The 23,932-nt window shown below is 42.7% G+C and overlaps 1 protein-coding gene across 3 annotated transcripts in view; it reads left to right on the forward strand.

Moving 5' to 3' along the window:
• FRMD4B (FERM domain containing 4B) overlaps window positions 1–23,932 on the forward strand; it is a 144,608-nt gene that overhangs the window by 116,953 nt on the left and 3,723 nt on the right. For all 3 annotated transcript variants that reach the window (XM_062585698.1, XM_062585696.1, XM_062585697.1), the window contains 13 exons: window positions 648–713; window positions 1,800–1,857; window positions 2,793–2,879; window positions 10,711–10,787; window positions 11,939–12,077; window positions 12,603–12,744; window positions 13,561–13,694; window positions 13,784–13,903; window positions 15,156–15,384; window positions 18,781–18,837; window positions 20,189–20,336; window positions 21,572–21,697; window positions 22,598–23,403. In XM_062585698.1, coding sequence (XP_062441682.1) covers window positions 648–713; window positions 1,800–1,857; window positions 2,793–2,879; window positions 10,711–10,787; window positions 11,939–12,077; window positions 12,603–12,744; window positions 13,561–13,694; window positions 13,784–13,903; window positions 15,156–15,384; window positions 18,781–18,837; window positions 20,189–20,336; window positions 21,572–21,697; window positions 22,598–23,403 — 2,189 coding nt within the window. The remainder of the gene's footprint in view (window positions 1–647; window positions 714–1,799; window positions 1,858–2,792; window positions 2,880–10,710; window positions 10,788–11,938; window positions 12,078–12,602; window positions 12,745–13,560; window positions 13,695–13,783; window positions 13,904–15,155; window positions 15,385–18,780; window positions 18,838–20,188; window positions 20,337–21,571; window positions 21,698–22,597; window positions 23,404–23,932) is intronic.

Consider the following 23,932-nt stretch of genomic DNA (forward strand, 5'->3'; position numbering starts at 1 on the left):
AGTTCAACTCCCTCATTTGTTTCATTTCTAGGCTTGGTATATTTTTGATATATTGTATTTTTAAGTATGCTAGTACTTATGCTTTGCTTTTTCAAATCAAATGCTGTTGTTTTTTCCTTTGTTTTCAAGTATCTGACAATAAATGCATATTTTATTTCACATTCCAGTAGAATAGTTGAAGGGGAAAAACATGAAGAAGTCATTGCTGATGAATCTGTAGTTCTTCATCTATGAAATGTCTGAGGGGAAAAAGTACACTAGAATGAAAGCATTTCTGTTTCAACTTCTGTCTTACGTATTGCAGCACAGTATTAGCTGTCTTTTGAAGTCTTGGTTCTTTAGAACCTGAAAATGAGTTTATACAATTAGTACCATTATCCTGCAGCAGCATCTGCAGGAAAGCAGGCTGCTCTAAAATGGTTAATTAGACTCTGGAAAGCTGTGTGCTATGCTGAGGATTAGACAGGTCCATTCTGCTTAATGAAGGGTGGGAAACAAATCGTTAAGAAACAGAATGTAAACTGAGTGAGAAATGTACAGGGAGACACTTTCATGCAGGCTGAGTAGGCATCTGAATTTCAACAAATGCCGTTGCGTACGGGAAAAGACCCTGCGCCTCTAAATTGTTTTTTGTGCTTGTTTTGCAGTGAGGATAGAGTAATTGAACATTATACACAAATTAAAGGTCTGACCAGAGGACAAGCCATTGTTCAGTGAGTATAGTGCTTATTAATATATGCAAATAGTATTATTACTTTTGTTTCTTTTCACTGAGAAGTGGTAACGTGTGCTGTTTTGGTGGTTATTACTTGTGAACTCTACCACTTGTATCTGTAGGACTTTTTTTCACTGAGTTGCATTTTAAAGTTAAATTAGTTCAGATTTCACATTTCCTAGATTTTCAGTTAAGGTAATATCTCCTCATTCAAAATACCTCAGATTTAAGAGAAATAATTAGAGCCTTACTGTATTGGAGGAGTCTTCTTCATACCTGCTTGCTAGCTGTTAATTTTCTCCCTGAACAATAAGGGTATAAGTTAAGTTCTGAAAGGAAAACAAATGCATCACTTTTATAAAGTTCAGAAATTGGTTTCCATGAGATAAAGGTCTTCCAGGATGCATATAGAGCCCATGGAGGATTTTTTTTTAATTTATTATTATTTTATTTGTTGTATTGTACTTCCTACAGGCATCTGCAGTGTGATGTTAGAAACGAAGAAGTTTGAGGTTGTTTGGTATAGACAGCATTGTTTCATATAGACAGCTTACAGTTTTTCTCTTGTAGTTCAGTGACTGCACTTCTCTGTGTAATTCAGAGACTTCTTTCAATGACAGCGGAGAATAAATTATCTGTTCAGTGGTTCACTGAATTGTCTCATGAGACAATTGTACAACTGCACAAACCATTTCATTTGGACAGTATCCATTTTAACGAAAGTACCATAATGAAATAGCTACAGGCAGGTCCTTCCCTCCAGTGTTTTCTAGAAGGCTCATGTGTACAGAAGTTTTACTCTCAGTTCTCTGAACTTCTGATAAGAGAATTGTAGATCATAGATCATAAAATTGAATGTTTTGTTATATGAGAAATTTTCCATTCACTTCATTTGGGCCAGAATGTCACATGTTTCCCTAGGCCTGGATGCTAAGATTTTTCTGAAAATGTGTCTTTAAATCATTAAGTCATTGAAAATATGCAAATGATAAATTACTTGACTCACATGTGTGAAAAAAAATATGTTAATAGATATTATTCCTTCCAGAGAAACTCATCTGATACACTGTAAATCTGTCTACAGGTACATGAAAGTGGTAGAAGCTTTGCCAACATATGGAGTCCATTACTATGGAGTAAAGGTTAGTTAATGTCCATAGATAATGTGATTGCTTAGCTTATTCCATGTGATTACATTCCTAAAGGAGCAATTTGATGATTCAGTACCCATCTATCAGCATTAAGCCCCATGTTTTTCAGGCTCTATGCTTTTTTTCTCCCCTTCAGTCATCTTTGAAACTTTTTCAGAAAGCAGCAAAGCATTATGTGCTACAGATGACAGAAAGGAAGCTTTGTTAAAACCTTCTGTATTCCTATCAGGAGCTAAATTCCTATCAACTTAATTAAACTGGATATCACTTCTAGATTTTAAGTAGTTAATATTTTCTCTAGAGACATTGTTAATCAAGATTAGGAAAAAAAAGAAAAAAGTAGAGAAGACTCCTTCTAAGTGGCAGCTGATTAGTGTATGACTGTGGCAGCTGTATGGGGGAAATGCTGTATAACTAAGAAGTATTTTTGGAGAATGATGGAAATATACCATTTATTCAATTGGTAAAGCAGAGCCTGAGCAACAGCATTTTGTGAGAAGAGCTCAGCAGAGCTGGTCTCCTTGTTTTGACTCACAGCCATGGTGGTAGTACCCGAGAAATAGCTGCTATGCACTGTTCTCCTGCGGCTGTTTCATGCCTATGTTTAATGGGTACAGTCATTGGTCAGATCTTTCTCTGTCTCGTCGTCTTACTTCTTTACATCCTGCAATGAGTGAGGACCATTTGTTTCAGCAGCAGTGATGCTTTTTGTTGTCTTTGCAAAACTACTGCGTGGTTTCTTGCCTCTGACCAATAGAAGCAATAGAAAAAAGTTTCAGCATTCATCTTAGCAATCCACTTTTTGTCAATTTGTTTGGGAAAAAATGTTTTATCTATTCATACTTGCCGTAGAATGAAACAGGGTGTAATCTCTGAACTGCTTAATTCTTAACTAGATCTTGGTTCATGTGTCTTTCATTTCTCAGGATAAACAAGGAATCCCTTGGTGGCTTGGAATAAGTTATAAAGGAATAGGCCAATACGACTTACAAGACAAGGTCAAGCCCAGAAAAGTAAGTTTTTTTTTTTTTTGGTTTTATTCTTTTTTTGGGAGGGGAGGGGATTGCATCTCAAAACATACGTTTATAAACTATTGCTTATTAGACTGTTGAGCAACTATAAAAGATCTAGAGACAGAGAATCCTGCTAACGTGAATACAGTAAAATTCTCCTCTCTTGCATATAATGGAAACTCTTATTTGCCACCTCAAGCAACTCCCTTTGGGAGCTGTGGCTCATATGTCTTTGTGTTCGGTGATTTCAGGACAGTCTCTTCATGAATTTTGGTAATCTCCAGAGATAGCAACAAAGTATGAAGCAATTGAGTTCTTGCAAGTCCCAAGCTAAAGACTTTGTACTCAAGCAGTGTTTCAATTGGCAATAGTACGTGTTCTTTGTGTGTGAAATGATAAAAGGATCAAATGATATCCATGAAATATGAGCAGATCTGGGTGGAACTGCAAGGCTGTTTAGGCAACTCTGCTTTCTTGTTGCATGGCATTTTAAGGGGGAATTGAGAGCAGAGGCCAAATACTGGAGGCCATTTTTTTTCTGTGTCCATCCACCTTCTCTGCAGTATGTCTCCTGCAGAGAAAACTCTGCAAACACCCTCAGCTGCTGTTAAAACAGGTACTATATTCCACTGCTGGTTCCCTCGAATTCATTCATCAGCCAGCCATAACAGGCTCTTCTGTTGGCAGTCTTGGAAATCCATCATGCAGCCCAGATGCATGATGTGTTGGAAACCCATCCAGTTTTGCAGCTGAATATGTCTCGTTCAGGCAGGACTAAGCCCTGCAAGATTTTGAAGAGTTAGTTAACGTATTTGCCTATGGAGAAGAGCCAGCACTTCATGTGCAGGAGCTGCGCTGTTGGGTTGGATGTATCTGGTTTCTTTCTGGTCATGTCTTAGCTAGAACATCTAAGCTGTGAAGAGATGGAGAGTTGGATTTTTGCTGATGTCCTTTCCTGGGAATGGTTTGGGCAGGAGTTCACATGAAGTGTATGCTTCCTGCCAGGGAATTTTACATTTGCAAAACAGTATTTATGTATTAGTGCCAAAAAACATGGCTTAACAGAACTTCCTTGTTAAGAATAATTCCGCTTCAAGCTCCCAACTTGATCTTGTTCTCATTCGCCAGACAGGCTATGACTTGGTTTCCTTTGGTGTATTTATATATGTATGTTTCCAAGGTTGAACTCTCAAGTCCTTCCTTTGCTTTGTTCAGTTAAGCACTTAATTTAGCCCTAGGCCTCAGTTACCGCACGTGTTCCAAAACGACTGTGACACAAGAGGAACCCTAGAAGATCCAGTTAACACAGCCATTGATTGTCTAAGGAGGGCATCAAGCAGCTCCTCCAGCTGCTGATGTGCTGCTGCTTTCCTTTATTTAGAAACTATCTACAAGATTTTTCCATTGAGGTCAAACAGATCATTCTCTAGTCAAGACGTCCAGCTGTGACCCATAACTCTCTCCAAGAAAATACAGCCTGCCTGGCTAGAAGTGTTGCTGCACCAAGCACTTTTTATGCCTGTGGGATTTCAGTTCACAACATCAGCCAGCAGATTTTTTTTTTTTAATGGTCAATGGGGCCAAGATACCAAGTGACACCCTGCTACAGTTACTTATGAGGCATTGCCTTTGAACACAGCGGGGACTGTGTTCAAAAAGATAAAATTAAAAGACCTCCCAAAGGTCACTTGTGCAATAAAAGTGTTATGATAGTAATAGTTGTCTGCTTTACTGTAATTGTAATTATACAACTGAGATTAGCGATCAAAGGGGAATGTGGAAGAGAGGAGTCTAAATGCAGAGGGAAGGTTTAACATCAACGTGCTGATTGAAACAGCGGGAATGGATATGGCCCTAGTATGCTTATGGGTAGATTTGTCTCTAGCTCTAATAGGGAAGGACAAAAATTACCCGAGTCCCTCAGCTTTTTCTGAGTGCTGACTGCTTTCAACGTGTGGCGAAATATGCAGACAGCTGCTTTATACACGGGATGTTTCAAGTTTTGAAACAAAGTGGACCTCTAACACGATTCGTGGAAGCAATTGGAATTAGATTGACTCTCAGGGAGGAAAGAAAACGGTGGATCTAGAGAGCTAGAGGCTTAGTTCATGACTTAAGATGTTGAGACACTGCTGTTTATTTCAGTGTAGCCATAGCCTTGCTGCCTGTGCCAGGGCAGGCAGAAGTTTGCTTGTAATCAGTATTGTTGTTTGTTCATATTTATGATTATATCAAAATAGATATTGGAGGGAGAAGAGTCTGTATAGCTTGTCCAAATCTGTGAGGAGTCAGCAAGTATAGTCTTTTCTAAAGCAACAGGCAAGAGGGAGTAGACGTGTAAATTATGACCGTCTTTCCAAGCAGAAGTGCTGATTTTGCTGGATATTACAGAATTTTGTTGCTTTGCCCTTCTGGATGGAGCCAATCTCACAACTGCCATGTGCTAGTGTCATCTCGCTGTTTATACTGTGGATCAAAAGAGCTATTCTGTTTATCCTGAGCCATCTGGGAAAGGGAATCCTTATTGTGCTCCACTTAATCCCAGTTAGTGATGTTTACCGTCCTCTGATTAGCTGAATAAAAGGGAAAGGCCGAGTCCAAATCTAACCAAGAACGAGTTGAGCTTTCCTGATTTGAAAGATGCAAGTGATCCTTAGGTGCAGAAACCTCTCTGATGGTGGCTGAAGCTGGAAGCTGCTGAGTTTAGAGGTGAGCCTTTGCACAGAGGTGGTGCCTGTTCCCTGTGCTCTGGCTGGCTTCCAGCGAGGCAGTTTTATTCTGCCTCCTTGTCTTGCAGGCAACATTTGGGGCTGCTGTTAGATAGCTGCATTTGTTTAATATTGCTCAAAGTGTTCATGGCAGGCATCTGTAAGGAACTAACTCCATATTCACTGTAAGTGTGTGTGTGTGTGTGTGCATAAATAAAATTAAATGCACTCGTTAGTGTAGTATCAATTAATTCCCTATAAATATAACTAACTTCCTGAAAAAAACAGACTCTTCTGGCTTTATCCAAGTAGGTTTTTAGGCAAAGAAGTCTAAATAGGAGCCTTGGAGCAGAGTGGTTATCCCAAGATTTTACTGTTTGATCAACAGTGTGAAGCCCAGGGTTGAAAGCTCGTCACAGGAAAAAACTTGCAAGGGAGAACTGGATGAAGCAATCTCTAGATACATATCGCCCAGCCTTGCCAAATTTTACGCATGTAACATCAATCATCCGTAAGCAGAACAGCTCATCCGCCCGTAGCGGAAAGGGCAGTTGGTAACTCAGGGCTGGACCAGGAGAACCTGCCATGTGTGTGTTTGGGTATGTGTAGGGGTTTTTGTTGTTTTTTCGTTTGTTTTTTATCCCTGTCGAGCTGGTGGGAATGCTCGCCGTTCACGCAATTCTGGAGAATGCTGGCTGGGGAGGCTGGAGTCCAGCTATTAATATTTTGCTGGTTGTCCTGAGACTGTGTGAAGGCAGGGGTTTTGTTACTGTAAGTCACTGCTGAAACCTTGCTTTTTGTCGGGTGTGGTTTCTAGCTGAGCGGCCCCACCTCTGCCAGCTCACCTTGCCCTGCAAGCTGGGGGGAGCCCAGGAAAGCACTTCGCTCCAGCGCTGTAATGGACTGAAAACGGAAAATTATTTTTGTGACATTTATGAAAATCATCTTTTTTCATAGATAAAAGCAGCAAGTCTGCACTGGCTGGAGGTTGCGCTGTGGCTCAGCTGATTATAATCCTGAAGTTTTGTAGTGTATAAAACAACTGGGTTTGCAACCCCCGTTCAGATTTCCGCTCAGACCTGGGATTAACTCTGCAGTCTTGCCGCTTTGCAAGCCTGTTCTCCCTTCAGTTCCAGTTAACAGCGAGCGATGCCTCTGCCTGTGGGCTGCGTGGCGTGCCAAGGTCCCCTTCCAGAATCTCCTCCGAATCAATTAGGAGAGGCATAAACCAGGTCCCTGCGCCCAGGGCTTTGTATGCTGTTTCAGACTGAATAAGCCTCCCTTTTCTCTCTGCCCCGTTGCCCTCGGTGGAGGGATAAAGGATGCATTGTCCAGTTTATGGGACATGCGTTATGAAATCAGTTCAGTGTATACTGCATTCGGCCAATATGTGGTGATACTCTGAGGAATGGGAAATTTAAGACGGCAGGTCGCTTGCCTTCCGAACGACTTTGCTTCTTCTCGCATTTCATTGCGCTTCTGCAGGCGACTCCCAGGTGATAAATGAACTATAGTTTCTGCAAAGAAAAAAAAAATCTTGCTATATTGTTTCAGATCTACAAGAATTTCATCTCTGCTGGTTGTCTTGAGTACATTATGTTCTCAAAAATGTTTTTGTTAGAGTGTACTAGTTTTGAAGTTGATAATATAAATATCTTTCTTTTAATTCAGCATACACCATTCAAATGCTGCTGCTGAAAGTTTCCCTTGCAGAACATTTACTTAATGTAAATTTTCTGTCTTGCTTTGCTGAATTGTTCAGAACACAATAGCATTTGTACGGGGCTCTCAGCAGGCTGATCTAATTATGCAAAGACTTCTTTTACTGTGTTTATTTCTCACCAAGTAGAAGCCAGTGATTTAGACTTAAGATACTAGGCTCGCATAATTATATAAAGTAAACACAGAGCTGCTGCAAGCCTGCTCTAAAATTCATTTCCTTCCAGATATGCAGAAAGTTGTTTGAGCATCCCATCTAGGGGGAAAAAGAAAACCAACATTTTGTGACAATTTGATTGTTGCTGAGCTATCTCTGCACCTTATTAATGACAATGCTAGTAGAACCTGGCAGGGAAAGACCATAATGTGTTAGAAAAAAAAGAAAACGTGATTGAAGAGACTCTTTTAGACTGCCAGCCTAATATGTAAGAGATGAAGGATGCCTCCAGGTGAGCTCTGCCAGTTTGTGCTTGTACCGGTGAGCGTCTGTCTGCCTTGCTCTGCCAGGAGCTGCTGCCTCTGGGCAGGTATGGCAGATTGGGTCTCCTGTTGTCTCCTCAAATGCCTCCCTTCACACCTCGGCATACTGACTGCCCGAAGGATTCCAGCTGACGTTACGCCAGAGAGCAGTCCGCAGCTGAGGGGCAGAAGCACAGGGCCTTCTTCCAGCTTTGCTGGCAGGGCGATATTTTCCTCCGTCAGGGTGGGGTACATTCCTGTGGGCAGCAATCTCTTCTCTTTCCGTGGTCTGAGCTGCCAGATTTGTCTGGAGATTGCCGGTCGCAGTAAGTTACAGGGATGTTGGTCGCAGATCCTGGCTGCGGGTCCCTCGAGGTGCTTTGGAAGAGCTTCCTGAGGGGAGGACCACACATGCTGCGATACAGCGTGCACATCCTGGGTGGCCTTCCCAAGCGACCCTTGGAGGGACAACTGAGCCTTGGTGATCCCAAGGGAGTTGAACCCCTAATCACAGCTTGTTCCCAAGCCTCGGGTTTCATGCTTCATCTTCTCAGACTTTCATTCCCTTTCAAAAGCATCGTCTGGCTTTCCAGAGGTGCTTTTCCTGATGTGAGATGCTTTCCTTGCACGTTCCTCAAAGGAAGGGGCTCTGCCAGCTCCCAGCCTGATGCAGCCATTTTTCAGAGCCAGCAAGTCTCAGCAGTTGCTGCTGGGCCCAGTTAAGCTTGCAGTTTGAGTCTGAGCAAACTTGCATTTTATTATTCAAAACTGTGCAAGATTGGCCAGTTTTCTTTCATAAAAAAAAAAAAAAAAAAAAAAAGGCTGCTTTTTTTTATTAAGATGTCTGATTTTTCCCTTAAGCAATCTGCATCTGCTTTGGGTCTTGTTAGACTGTGATTGCAAGCTCTTGTTGTATGGGAAGAAGGTAAAGAGGGCAGTACCATTTTGTTCTTCATTTCTGCAGCGTCTAGAACAGGATTGCAGCAAAAATACAGGCAGCTTAAACCTTATTCCTTCAAAAGCTGCAGCTGGGTGGTAGAAGTGTGATTAATGCATAGAGGTGCGTGATTAATGATGCATAATCAGCTAGCTCTGCCTTTTCCAAAAAAAAAAAAAAAAAAAAAGAAGAAGAAGAATCAGAGCAAACCTTGACAAGGCCAAATTCCAGTCCAGCACATGCTGAATGGGCGTTTTTTTATGAACATTTAAGGACCTGACAATCTAAATGGATGGGAAGTCTATTAAAAAAAAAAAAAAAAAAAAAAAAAAAAGCTCAGGTGGACCTAATCATCCGGTTAAAGAGAACATACACTGCTAAACTTACACAAAAACATTTGTTATTCCCAGTTGTTCATCCTGCCCTCACAAACCAGTTTCAAGCTTCCAGATTTTTTTTTACAACTCTTTACTTTTAATGCACATGTAATTTAGGTGAAATTGAAATTAAGAGCGATTTAGAACATGTCTGTACAAAGTTGGCTAGGATTTGAAGGGAGCAGGAAAGCTCTGCGTGCAGTTTCCTGAGTATAGACCCTTGACCACAATTCAGAAAATTTTATTTGAAGGATTTTATAGAACTTCAGTTGGTTTACTGTGATTTACTCTTTATTATATTTTGTTCTGGTTTATATCGGGAGGCCTTTTTTCTTCTCGTTCCGTGAACCCAAAAATGTTAGCCAGAAACTTATTAACACGTTCCCTGGTGATTATTTTAAAAAAGCATCTCCGTGAATGTTACCTGTCTACAAGTTACTCTGAAATTACTCGGACAGTCCTTCGTACACATGGAGAAAAATATCTCCAGGCAGGTGTTGCTTCTGACCGCAGGAGAGCTTCGCCGGCTGAACCGATTGCTGAGAGCTCGTACTGCTGCGGTGCGGCTTTTATTGTATTTTTTTTTTTTTCCTTGTTTCTGCGTTTCCTTCCTCGGGAGGAAAGGGTGGAACGGGGAGGCGCCGGGGTGGGCAGGCGGGCGACGCGGGGCGTGCGGCGGCGAGCGCTGCGCGGCCGGAGCCGCGCCGGGGCCAGCGGCGCCGGGGGCCCGCGGCCATGGGGCAGCTGGCTGCGACCTCCCGTCTTTTCGACCCGACGGGGGGGAACTGACAGCCCGGTGAGGGGCAGCGCGGAGGGGCTTCGGGGCCGGGTGAGTGCCGCGAAACGCGGGCGGGGGAGGCGACAACTCACTTAAAAAAAAAAAAATAAAAAAAAAAAAAAAACACGAATTGCTTCAGGTAAACGACGTAAAAGCGCGGCGTAACAGGTAGTTTTAGGAAACTTCACGTTCTTCCGCAGTTGCAGCGTGGAAAAAGTGACTTTGTAAAGCTGAGGTGGGCTGGGGGGAGCGGGCTGGAAACCACTGCTGCGGGCGGATTCGCGTGGAGGGCACCGGCGGCGGCGTTCCCCGCGGAGGGCGGCTAGCCGGGAACGGGACGAGAAGATTCCCGGGAAAATCCGCGTCCGGGGCGGCGGCGGCGGCGGCTCCCTCGGGTCCTTCCCCGTGCGCCGAAAGGAGCGTGCTGCGTTCCCGGGCTGCCGCCGGCCCCGGGGGCCGTTCGGGGGCTGCCGAGGGCGCCGGCGCAAGTGCTTCGCGTTGGCTTTTTCGCCTTTAATCAGCAAAAGGGAGTTCAGTCGTGCTCCCGAGGCCGGTCTGTCAGGTGCGGACATCCAGCAGCGGAATGAAACGCGCTGCGGATGGGAGCGGATGTTTTCACAGGCAGAACCTGCGATTTGCAACGCGTTGCTTGTAAGAGCAAGAATCTCTTTGAGGGGTGTCCTAGCGATGCGTATCCATGTGCTTATTTTTATTGATCTTACGAACGCTGTTATTGCCGCCATGGCTACAGAGTTAGAGGAATTGCAATTTGTCAGAATTGTGTAACTTGGGGGAGATAAGTTGGTGGGGTTTGGAGTGATGGTGTTCTGCTTCTCTCCTCCAATTCTCCTAGCTATTTCAATGGAAGCAGCTGGAAAATCTCTATTTCCGTGAAAAGAAATTTGCTGTGGAAGTGCACGATCCCCGCAGGTAAGACCAGCGGAGGCGGCTGTCACCGTGGGATGAATGTTTGCCCAGACTATTAGTCATTTCATGTTAACTGATGGAAATGGGAGGTTTCCTTATTGCACTGATTTCAGTATAGACCTGGGAGTTTACTTTTTTTCCTTTGGCATACCGAGCCTGCTCCTGTGCCTGTTGGGCTGGGTCAGGGCTATGAGTGACGGACGAGAAGTGTTTCGGGGCTGTTGCTTGGGAAAGATTGCAGCCATAAAGGGCAGCAGGGAGTGACTGGGGATGTATCTGCAGCTCCAAACATCTCCCTTGCACGTAGTAGATGGTGCCCACCAGGAAAGTTGGTGGAGTGTAGGGAAAATCATGGCCAAATTCACCTTTTTACAGGCACTGGCTGCTTTGCTCTGCTTAGACACCCGTTGCGAGAGAGGCAGCTGCAATGAGCCTGTGCAGCACGTGCCCCGGGAGCAGGGCTAGCAGCCCCTGGGCACGGCTTTCCTGCTCACACTCCGTGCTCCCCTGGTTTGGCCACGATGCTCCCTGCCGCTAACCATGGCCTTTGCAGGCCTGAAGAAGCACTGCTGGTTAGGGTGGGAGCTCGCTGTCGTCGTGCTTTTCCATGCCTTCACCTTGCACAAAGAATGAGCATTTGTCCACGGTGAATTTTGGACTCCACCTTCCTTCCTGTTTCCCCGTTGCCATCCTTGCCGCTGACAAAGGTGCTGAGGGCCCCCACCGTGCCCTCAGACAGGTGCTGAGGGCGCTCACCATGCCCTTAATGGGCAGAGATCTTCTGCCGATCACCCTGGATCGCCCAGTCCAGTCTCTGTGACTCCTTTCGGGATCCCGTGGCAGCCTCTTTCTAGATCTATAACTTACCCAACCTCTGCACTTTGGTCCCAGCAACACCTCAGTTACACTGCAGAACTAACAGCCCAGCAGTTGCTGCTGCTGCATGTTGCAAAACTCATCAGGAAGGGACTTTCCATTTACAAAAAGAAAAAGTTAGGAGGGAGGAGAGGCAGGAGCACTGGGTGGTGGGGAGAAGGAAGGGCTTTGTCTTCCAAGCCTCTAAAATACAGGCTGTGGCTGGCTAGGAGAAAGGTATTTGGGACTTGAAAGTTCAAAGGCACGTCCTGAGATTGCATTTCTCTTCACCTCTTTAGAATTTCAGTGTCAAGAAGGACCTTTGGACAGAGTGGACTCTTAGTGCAAACCTGGTACGCAAACACTTCCTTGATCAAATCCATCTGGGTAATGGCAATCAGTCAACACCAGTTTTACTTGGACAGAAAACAAAGCAAAGTAAGTTATAAGACATTTTTTCTGTAGGCATAAATTTCAATACTTTTCCTGTATATCCTTCAGTGTACATTGTTCTACAGATAACCTAGTCTCGAGAGAGAAAATACAAATTGTTTTTTGTCAGCTTTTGAGCAGTCTATTAGCTACAGTATTGTTATTCAGTTCTTTTCAGCCTGCCTCCAATTAAGTGGAAAATGGAAATGTGATCACAGAAAAGGGAATTCCCATGTCTCAGTGTTTAATCTACTTTTTCTTTTGTTTCTTTCTCATTTTAATTTTGAACATAGTGCAAATAATGAGGAGATTTTGAGTTTGGAGATAATTCAGGCTGTGGGAGAGAGAGGGGGAAGAGGAATGTTAGAGCAGTGAAGTAAACAGTAAGCTGCTGTGTGATGGGGTTGCTGTAGCCCTTAATTTCCTGGGAGATGAGGTGTGAAATGTCGTCTTCTGTGACCCTGTGTTCTGAAGCTAATTAGAGGTAACTTGATTTTTTTTTTTTTTTTTTTTTTTTTTTAACTCCTTCAGGCAAAAATTCCTTCAGCTAGAAGTCTGGATGATATCGCCATGGATCTGACAGAGATGGGAACACCAAAAGTTTCTAAACCAGTAACTATGGAGGCAAAAAACCAGCTTATTATGGCCAGCAATGGCAGTTTAATCTCATCAGGTAATATTTCATGTAAACGCAAGGTAGTGAAGTGTCAGTACAGTGGGGCTTGTGTGCATTAAAGGGGGAAATGAGCCTGGCTGACCATAAATTCAGTGTTAATATGACAACCTATATTAGTTACATATCTGAAACTATAACAGTTATATAACTGCTGCTTTCCTTGCCCTCCCCCCCACTTAAATAAGGAAGAGACAGGCATCCGTGTACTTTTGGTCCATGGTTAATTTGATACCAGTTTACAGACTCATCAATCTTTGATTTAAGTGCAAGTCTCATCAAAGTCCAGGGGAAATCTGATACTAGTTTTAAGTTCTTGTGCTAGGATTCAAATTGCCCTGAGCCCTGAGAATTGCTTCCAAATAAAATTCAAATTGGGAGGGAACTTTGGATCTCTCCATTGACATGAAGGAAGCCTGGGGGAAACAAAAGCTTAGCTTGCAACATAGATGTACTTCTAGTCAAGGGAGGAGCCTCAGTATCTGCATCATATGCAAAATCAAAACTATAATATTAATTAAATCATATATATGAAGATTATCATACCTAATTATTTACTTTATATTCTGGGTAGTGAGTTTGGGGGTCTTAAACTTGAGGTTTAAGTGGCTGATTGTATACCTGGGAGTGTTAAATAAGTGCAGACTTTGCTTGCTAGATGACAAAGGAGTTGGATATTGCCTTTTGAAGAGTGCACAGTTTTGTTAGGTTAGACTTGTTTAGGAAAATAGCCTACCTGACCAGTTCGTTCTTGCAGGAAGAAACAAAATGGCTTTTCCCTGCAAACTGTCCAGTAAAGAGAGTGGTATTTTTCAGGTTCTCAGGATTCAGAGGTTAGTGAAGAACAAAAGAAGGAGAAAATTATGGAACTAAAGAAGAAAGAAAAGCTTCTTCAAGAAAAACTGCTTCAGAAAGTTGAGGAGCTGAAGAAAATCTGCCTTCGGGAGGCGGTGAGAACTGCAACTTATGCTACAGTGGAGGGGGGTGAGAGCCCTCCTCTCCCCCTGGACCTTCACCTAGAGCCCTTTCTGTTCCCCAGGAGCTGACGGGCAAGATGCCAAAGGAGTATCCTCTGAGTGCTGGAGAGGAGCCTCCCCAGGTCAGAAGGCGTGTTGGCACAGCGTTCAAATTGGATGACAACCTGCTCCCCAGTGAAGAGGTGGGTACTGCAGCTGATGCCTTTTCAGCAAAGGAGGGGCAGCCTGACCAGTGGCCAAAGCCACTTCTAAATAATCCAAATTTTTCTTGATTGTTTTGTGTCTTTGATTTACCTGTCTAAGAAGAGGCAGCTAGGACATATGCATTGTGTGCATATGCTGGGAAACCTAGGTTACCATGCTTATTTCAGCTGTGCCCCTTTGAATTAACCAGGAAAGATGACTGTATCAAAAAGCCTGAATATCTCCTCATTTGACCCCCTGATTTTACCCTGCTACTTGAATGTTAATGGAAATTTTGCTGCTAATTAGAGAAGAGCAGATTCATAATGCAATTTGGCAGCCTATGACTATGAGCTTGCTTTTTTTCTAAAGTGCTGATTTGTGGAGTGTTGAGATTGTGCTTGAACCAAGTATGTGGCTGAGCTCTCTCTGGCTAAATGCAAGTTCCACCTAAGTAAATCTCTCTCTATTGCTCAAGAAGCTAATAGGAAGTTTACTGGTAGAGACTGACTCAGGAGACAGGCAAATTCAGATATATGCAGTTTCTGGACACACAGCATTCCCTCCTTTTCCTTAGAAGATCTGTTCGCTAGCTCTGTTATCCAAGTGGTAAGTAGATGTTGGGCACTTTGCACCTGTCTTTCACCAAAACTCGCTGCCCTGGCTTACAGTACTGGTATAATCCATACCTACAGCAAACTGATTTACAACTTTAGCAGTAGACTGCTAAATGTGATTGAAAAAAAATCCTACTGGCAAGATTTAACAATGCATTGTTTAGCACTTCTGCAGTTCCTTTTATCCAACTCAAAATTGTTCACAAACAATTAATTAAAGCCTCCCACTCTCCATTAGCAAGGTGTGGTGATATCAACTTCCATTTTTATTTTTGTAAAGTAGAGAGAAATTTAAAACTGACATTTTCAGGCTTTGACTTGGAGCAGAAGGTTTAGCAGCCTGCGATTTGGCTTGTTTAACAGATGGACCTACACTTGAATTTAGGTGTCTGATTTATGTCACTCAGGCTTGAGAGATTTGGACCTTCCTTAGAAGATCTCATAAGCATGTTAGTTGTAGAAATGAGGTCTAAGGATTTTGTATGCCAAGCTTGTCTTGTGTAAAATCTTTGGAACTTCTGTAGTTTACACTCAAGCTTTCACTTCCTTATCACAGAACTATATGTTCTTTTCAATAATCTTAGTTAATTTGTATCCTCAGGACAAGTAAATAACTGATGTCATGAATTTGCAGGATCCCACTTTGCAGGACTTGGAGAGCAATTTTATCATACAGCAAAAGCTGGTGGAAGCTGCAAAGAAACTTGCCAGTGAACCAGACCTGTGCAAAAATGTGAAGAAGAAGAGAAAACAAGAATATGCTGATGCTGTAAAAAAGCTTCAGGAGATAGAAAATTCCATAAATGAATACAGAATCAAGTGTGGCAAAAAGCCAACCCAGAAATCAACTTTTATTTTACCAGGTAAACAAGAGAACTCCATGTTTAAATGAAAAGGTTAATATATATATATATATATATATATATATATATATATATATGTATTTTGATCACTTACAAGTTTTGTTTACACCTCCTGTATATGCTTCTTATCTCTTCTATGGCAGTTAAATAAGAAAAAAAGATGCAATTGCTGCATCTGTTACAAGAACTGCATTGTTTATAGACTGTGGGCAGAATAGACTGCAGTTTTAGAAACAAGTGCAGACATGTTGCAGCATCAGGTACAGACCAAAGAATGCTATACATAGAAAGATTGGCAGGAGCATCTCGGTCGAAACTGGTGTGGTGTCTTAATTCTTAGCGTATTGAATGTAGTTGTATTTCTAGCCTGCCACTTGTAAGATCTCTCTCCCTTTTCTTCCGCAATGCTGCAGTCCTAACAAAACTAGAGTGCATGAATTTTTCTATGGGATTGAGGAAATAAGGACCAAATACTTTGTTTCACAATTGGAAATTACTGATTTCCATGAAATATAAGCAAATGTCAAGACATTAGGAATGCAAACTGTGTTGTACAGATTTTTTGCTAAATCTGTTTGCCAGTGATGATCACAGTGAAAACAGATAGCCTTGGTCTCTCCATTCTGAAGAAGTAATTTTCCTGAGGGAAGTGAGATTGTAACTTCTTCACAGGATAAAGCATAGAAACTTGCTAGTATGCAAGTTAAATGAAGGAATTTGGGAATAATAAAAACTCACAGGTGTTGCATGCTCTTCTACTTCTGTTGTACTTAATGATTTCAGGACATGTTTTACTCTCCCTCCTCAAGGAAAATATATATGAATAATTGTTAATTGATTTCTTTTTGCATCCTCTGTCTCAGAGGAAATGCTTTTTCATGAGGTTGTGGAAGGGTTTTACTGGGAACTGCAAAGTGGGGAAAGAAGATGCAAGATTTTTCTGCTGTTCATATTGACATCCTCTCAGTGACCCTTGGTGGGATGGTAGCATTCAGTCTACCTCTTGGGCTTTGAGCTGAGAGCCCTTGCCGAGGAGACTTTTCTGGGCACTGCCTATGTTTCTGCTGGGAAATCCTTGGTATCCTGTTCTCTTTCAGAATTGGGTTTGAATTCTCATCAAGCATGAAATGCAGCATTACAGGACTATCCACTGTCACAAAGTGCTTATTCTGAAACACTGATGATTGCTGTTCAATGTGGCCCAGCTAGCTGCTGATTGATAGAGATGAGGAAAACAGTTGTTTTTCCAGCCTCTTGCTCACCAATTTAGGCATTAGTTGTGGGAGTTCCTGCAGTACTTGGGACAAGTGCTGTGTAGTAATAACACAGGAAGTTATTGAAGGCCAGTAAATAGTGAGAACCCTGTGAGACATTATCTGTTTACAATCACCACTGTTTGCATGAAGGTTTTTGTACCATTGTGCAAAACAAGGAACTTGAGAGTTGAGTATGCAGTCTTCAGGCCTTATGCAAGTACTGCTTAGTCCATCAATTTGCACAGTCTGATTCATGACATCCTTGTTTACTTTCTGAGAAGGGGGCATAGCCAGGAGGTGGTGGCCAATGTGTGTCAGGGGGGTCTCCCTTCCTGTCAGTAAGGACTGCAAGGCAGTACGTATTTAGCCAGCGGTGAGTTAGCTGCGTTTCCCTGCAGTTCCTGACTCCTGCAATGATAGTGTGTGTTTGTTAATGCATCCTGAAGCAGAACTGTCATCTGCTTCAAGTTCAATAACTGATTTTACATGCAGCCTTTTGACCATCACTGGCTGTGCTCACAGGCTTGAGGTAGGGGGTTTCAGAAAGCTGAGCAGTGGTGAATCGGTTGCAGCTGTGAATTTGGCAAATGGCTTGTTGGAAATGGCATGTTAAATAGTAACACTGATTCATCAAGCTATAACTATTTTTGTTCCAGCTTCCAAGGGATGGGAGGTGAAGCACGTACTAGACTCTCTTTGCTCTCCATATTCCACTCTTCCTTTGCCATGCATTCTCTGTACTTCAAAGGTGTTGGTTTTTGTTTTTGTTTTTTTTTTCTTTTTCTTTTTGCAGAATACAGGAATTGCACAGATTTAGGATTTAAATTTGGAACACCTATGTATGTCAGCATGGCAGAGCCCCTGTGAATCCTGCAGTGTAGCTTTAGGCTGGGGTGTTTTTTTTTTTTTTTTTTTTTTTTTTTTTGGCTAGGTAGGGTTTTTTCACTCCTTACACTAAGTCCAGTTGCATATTCTACCATCACTTGGTCAAATTCAGGTGAATAAGTTCCCCAGAAGCTTTTTTGTAGGGTCAGGTTGCAAGTGGAGCTGCAACCCATCCTCGGTGGTCTGACATGTCCCCTCAGGGTAGGGGCCAGCCCTGATGTTATCTTGTTCTTGAAGAACCTCTTTATTTAACAGATTCTTGTGACCAGACCTTTCCTTGCAAAAAAGCACTACAGCAAGGGGCAAAGTGTGTTACATATGCTCATCATGACTGATGGAAAAAGCAAGTGTGATGTGCAAGCTGCAGTGGCTGCCATTGGCTTTAGTAGCTTTTCTCTCTCACAGGTGGAAGTTTATATAGTTTTTTATCCCACCAGCTTTTTGTCTTGCCAGTAACTGCCTAGGAACAGATTTTCTCTGGGTTAATTCTGACTGTAATGCTGCTGTTTATTGACAGCCTGATTTCTCTTCCTCTGATGGTCTGTTTCAAACCTTAGCAAGGAGAGGCCGTTCCTAAGCATAAGTGTAGCCTGTAATATCAAGGCAAGAGGACAAGATGCTTACAGTAAAGCCCTACAAATAAATAACAAAACGTAAAAGAAACAGAAAAAGATCACAATATCTATATAGCAGGTACCACTCTCTGTTGTGCTGCTGGAATTTGGAATAACTTGATAGAAATCAGTGGAATTATTCCAAACTGATACTAATTTAGTTAAAACAGAGTTTGTATGCTGACAAAACATGCAAAAATGAGTTTAATGCCAAAGTTCAAAAGGCATTTAGTACCTACCTACAGGGATTTCAGGCCTACCTAAGGAGGTTTGATGCTAGCAGTCAAGATCTACGTGTGTGTTTAGGCTCTTAACTTCTACTGAAGCATCAAAATACTCTGTGAGATCTCTTGGAAGTTGAATGGAAAACACTTTTGTGAATCTTGGCCTAACTTCCACTGCAGGTGAAAAGTCTCCTTTGATAGTGGAGGTAGCTTTGGTATGTAGGTAGTCTACTGAACTGCAACGGAAACAAATAAGATCTGATAGTACTGCAAAGCAGGGCCGTCAAAGGCTAAAGCGTACAGATTGCAGCATCACAAGTGTGAACTGGCTCCAAAGTTGTAGAAAATAAACTGTATGTGATATTTGGAAATTAGTGACGAGTCTCCTGTGTTTAAAGCCTTTGTTTTCTTTTGCAGATGATATAATTCCATCTGAAAGCAGCTCTCTGTCTGATACAACAACTTATGATGATGGTATGTTTGTTATCCATTTTTCTGAATAAAGTGCATCTGTTCAGATGTATTGTTTTGGCTGACTTAGTATCTGTTAGCCTGCTATTTTATTGTCTTTCCATGACTAATTATTTCATGTCAGAGGAAAAGAGCTTAGTCAGATATAAGTCTATCTTCATAATGGGTTAATTATTGAAAGTTCTGCTTCATCAGCTGATTTGAGTCTTCTTCAGAGGAGATGGTTAGTTTTAATGTGATTAGCTTGTGAGATGAGGGCACTGTGCCTTTACAAGCAAATACTTTGTCGCTAGTACCTAAGCAGAGGCAGATGAACAGCCAGAAGAGTTACAAGCCGGGAGGAAATGCCTGGCTTATCTGTCCTCACATGTACTAAAACTTACAGAAAAATTAGGATATGCAGAGACATTAATGATCTGTTTATATTCAGCTGTTACCTCCTGAGCTGCATCTTGCATGGGTATGGTATTTGCTTAGCTTACTCATTTCACACACACACCCACAGGCACACACTCTCACACCCTGTTCTTCAAGGTGGAAAGGACTTGGCTTGCCTCTCCCTCAACTGGCTAATCATCATTTGGGGACAAACATTTATTACGTATATAAATTATTACTCACTTTTCAGTTAGGGCTTGATTCAGATCTATCTTTGTCCCAGTTTTAGACTTGTATAAACCACCTGACCCTTTAAAATGGAATTACACCTGGTTCTTGCTTGTGCAAGTAGAAAAAGAGCCAGGGCTTTGCCTTGTGAACACATTCTCTGTGATGTTCAGCCTGCATTTATATGTATTTGTTGGAGTTTCCTGTTGGTTCTAATGGGATCTGGATTGTGCTCTAAGCAAAGTGAGAACAAGAATTAAACCAGCCCCCTCACAGTTGCCTTCAGCCAAATTTGTCTGTCAGTGTCTTTGCTCATTCACTTGCTTTTCAAGTCAGCCCCTTTCAGGCTGTTTTCAAAACTAATTCTTAAAATGTCATTTTCAACTAAAGTGCTGAACGGTGAGCGAAGGGAATTGACTTTTGCAGAAGCTGAACGTGCCTGCTCAGCTCTGGGAGGGATAGAGCTGCAAACAGATGCTTTCCCAAAGAAGTTCCATTTTAATCTGGCAAAGCTCCAAGCAGATATCTCTGTAGCAGTTAATACGCTAAAATCTGCACTAGCCTCCATGATGTTCCTTCTGCATGGAGGAGAGCTTGGTGCAGGCATATATGGGAGAACTTCTCTGGAGTCAGAGCTTTGGTCCTTGTCTCCACAGTGCAGACTGTTTCTGCTCAGAGGCCATGGATTTGCATACAGGGCAAAAATATGTAAGATTTTGCTAACAAAATACTTGTTCCTTTCCAACAGCCAGTGAATCCCTTACTGTGCCAGCCCAAAGAACCAGCTCTGCACAGCTTTCTCCAAGGCTTCCTCCGCCTAAGTCCCTTGGGGTGGAGAGAATTCATCTCAGAAAGTCATCCATAAATGAGCAACTCTTTGAAACCAGACATACCAGGTATCATATGTTTTAATGTTGCCATGCTCTCTGCATGGTTGGCATGAGCTTAGTTTTGTCCGTGCCGAAACTTCCAACAAGCGCTCCGGAGGAGCTTGCTGCCTTTCCACTCCTCTCTGATAAAGAATGATGTGATAGTGTTTAAGTTTCCTGCTTAGTAATACAGTTGTCTCTGCACAAGTAGTCTTTGGGTTTCTGTGAAACTGGAGGGTAGTGTATGCTTTGTGAAGAAGTTTGAGACAAGTGAGAAGTGTAGTGTCAAAGGCTGCCTTTAAAGAATTGCTCATGCCCACTGGTACTTGAACCCTTTCCCTCCATTTTTGTAGTTTGTTTTCAATTAAACAACCTGTAATTTTCCTGATGACTTTGCTTAATTGCTTTAGGTATCACTGAACCATATCTGTCCCTCCTGATTGTATCAGTATTTCAGTGGGTATGCTGTCAAAGCATACAGAATTCACGTAAGCCTTGATGGCAATTTCTCCCTGTAAGAATGGAGTTACTGGGGTTCAGCCAACTACCGTCACTAGTGCCAGCTGCAGTGAGTGGCTGAGGTGCTTGTACATATGAGGCGCATGTACAGGACTGGGCCTTTTCCTATGCTAGAAGAGCAGTTCTGTGAGGACATGGTTACCAGCAGATCTACTGATACATGATCATATAATGTGCATTTGACTTGATGCTAGTTGTCCTCAGTGTGAGGATTCCCACTGATCTCGGTGTCTCTTAGACTGTGTCTTTTATGAAGTGCATGATTAGGCCTTTGAAGGCATGCTTTAAAAATTTTTACATTTTGGGCAATGTCACGCCTTTCCTTTTTTCTCAGCAATCCGTCATGATAAGCAGAAAAGTGCTTTGCATTGAGCTCAGAAGTTGAATTATAGCCATGTGCAATTCTGATGTGTTTTGTTTTCAAATTCTGTCTGTTACCTTTCCTGACTCTTCTGCTTCATCTTTTAGCAGCAGCCATTCCTACCGATCATGCTGTGAGGACCTTCTTTGCTATGTCACCCTCTTGATCTGCAAGAGGGGTTAAATTTTTCTTTTTGTTTTCACAATACTGCTGTTTACTTGGGAAGTATATTCTGTTACACTCTTATCTGCTTGTTCTGCATTTAGGTTTTTTGGTTTTTAGTTTTTTCTTTCTTAAAGGCTCACTCAGTGTCCATGTAGTATCAGTGTGCTGTGACTTGCATTGCATTTAACCTAATTGGATTCTCTCCTTTCCCTTGCAGGGACCCGCTTTCGACTCACAGCAGTCCTTACCGAACTCTGGAACGACCGCCGCAGCCTCATGGAGGGAGGAGCATGCCTACAACACCTGTGCTTACACGCAATGCCTACAGTAGCAGCCACTTACAGTAAGGACACTTTATTTTGAGTGTGATGTCCATCTTGGGCCACAGAAGAATAAAAGTGAATGATGTGAGGAGGGTGAAGGGCCCCATGCTGTGCATCTCTCCCTGTAGCAGGGTCAGGTGCTCAAAATGTCTGCCTTGGACGTTTCAAGCACAAGGTTAACGTCAATCAGTCACCATGTGCTGGCACAATCCTGGGGCAGCTTTGTGACGTGTGAACGAGAGCATTTGCACAAGTACAAACACTGTCAGTAGTCCCTTCCCCACTCTACCCTCCCCCACCTTTGCAAAAATGAAAAAACAAAGAACTTGCTCATGAGCTGACAGACATCTTCTGTGGATTAAGTTCCTACAAGCCTCCTGAAAAATAAGTGGACAGATAGTGGGGAGAGATCCAAATTAGTGCCCATACTAGGGGGGAGAACTGCAACGTGAGCCCAACTGTATTTTTAGGCAGCCAAGAATCCATCGTGGGGGAGGACAGATGCTATAAATGTTATAATGTTATAAAGAGCTCATGCTTTACTTGGCTGGGGTAATCCAACCATGAGACACAGAGCCACAGGAAACCCAGCTTCCTATGTTTTGCTCCTTATTCAGTTGCTTACATAGATATTATATACTTGAAGACAGTGAGATCCCTCGTGTAAATCATTGCTGAAATGTGGTTTTGTGTGCTTTCCTGTATGTAGTACTGTCACAGATTAACTTGCTCATCATGATAAATTTTTATCTGAGAAATCTACTGTAGCAGCAAACATAAAATTCAACCAAGCTGATGAATTTCTTGCAGTTCAGGTACTTTTATCTAATGGAAAGACTGATTCTATGTTATCCTTTGCTTGGGGAGGAAGCCTATCAAACGTGATTGCTTTTAACCAACGTACATCTGTGTTGTTTCAGGCCGGACGCTTCCCCCCACCATTGCAGGCAGCGCAGTGGAAGTCTGGAGTCCCAAACCCATCTGCTGTCCGACCCCCCTGGTGAAAAGCCAGCCTTCTCCCTCTCAAAATCACAGCGAAGCAGCAGCACAGAAATCCTAGATGATGGATCATCCTATACTAGCCAATCCAGTGCAGAATATTACTGTGTGACAGCTACTCCCAATCCTTATTATACTACACAAACACTTGACAACAGGACCAGGGGTCGAAGACGATCAAAGAAACAAAACATTTCTGCTGCAAATTCAGGAAGTATGCCAAATCTTGCCCAGAAGGATGTCCGTAATGGTGTCTACCACAAAAGTCTGGAACAACCTTCTTCTAATTACTATATTTCTGGATATTCCCCTTACACTGAACCTGATGTTTATTACAATGGAGGATATGTTTATGAGAGTGATACAGAGGGACAGTATAGTGTCAATCCTTCATATCGCTCGTCAGCACATTATGGATATGATCATTACAGGGAATTCAGGTCTTACCATGAGGACGAGGTGGACAGAGTACCGCACAACCCATATGCAACCCTAAGGCTTCCAAGGAAGCAAGTTGCTAAAACGGAGCATATAACCAAAAACATTCACAAGGCCTTAGTAGCAGAGCATCTCCGCGGTTGGTACCAACGTGCCTCCAGTCAAAAGGAACAGGGTCACAGCCTGCAGGCAGGCTTTGAGTCTGACAGAGGATCGCAAAGGAGTTTGGGCTTTGCTGGTCTGCAAGTTCCCTGCTCTCCTAGCAGTCAAGTTTCTTCTTTTTCTTCAGGTAATGCCTGATTTGCTCTAAGTGTTTTGTGTGTCCCTTCTGTGCATGAAATTCTTCTTTCCTCACTGCCACAGAGAAGTCAGCAGAGTCTAATCAATGGTACAGCTCTGTCCTGAAAGGTGGATGCGCAGTTAACTAAGATTTCTGTTGTTGTTCTGTGCTTGGGAGGAGAGTCTTTCTGTGAGGACCTACCTGGTGGAGGTGAAGAAGTCTCCCTTGCTGCATGAGGTACCAGCCCAGAGCTCAGCAGTGTGGTTCGTGAACTAGCTAGCGTTGCAAGGCTCCTGTCATTCCCCGATGCACTGCTTCTGGGAAAAGCACTCTGAGTCATGGTCTCAGAGAGGAGTATTTTCTGCAAATCTCATGCCAACTAACACAACTAGCTACTTTTTATAGTCTGTTTTGGTTTCACATTTTGTTGAGAGTGTACCTGGTGCACTACAGTAAAAATACTGTGCTGTTTTTTGAGATCTGTCAGGGTCATCACCTGCCTGGGAATCAAGTAGGTCCATATCCTGACAGCCCAAAC

This window comes from Rhea pennata, chromosome 12 (assembly GCF_028389875.1).
Source record: "Rhea pennata isolate bPtePen1 chromosome 12, bPtePen1.pri, whole genome shotgun sequence".
Lineage (NCBI taxonomy): Eukaryota > Metazoa > Chordata > Aves > Rheiformes > Rheidae > Rhea > Rhea pennata.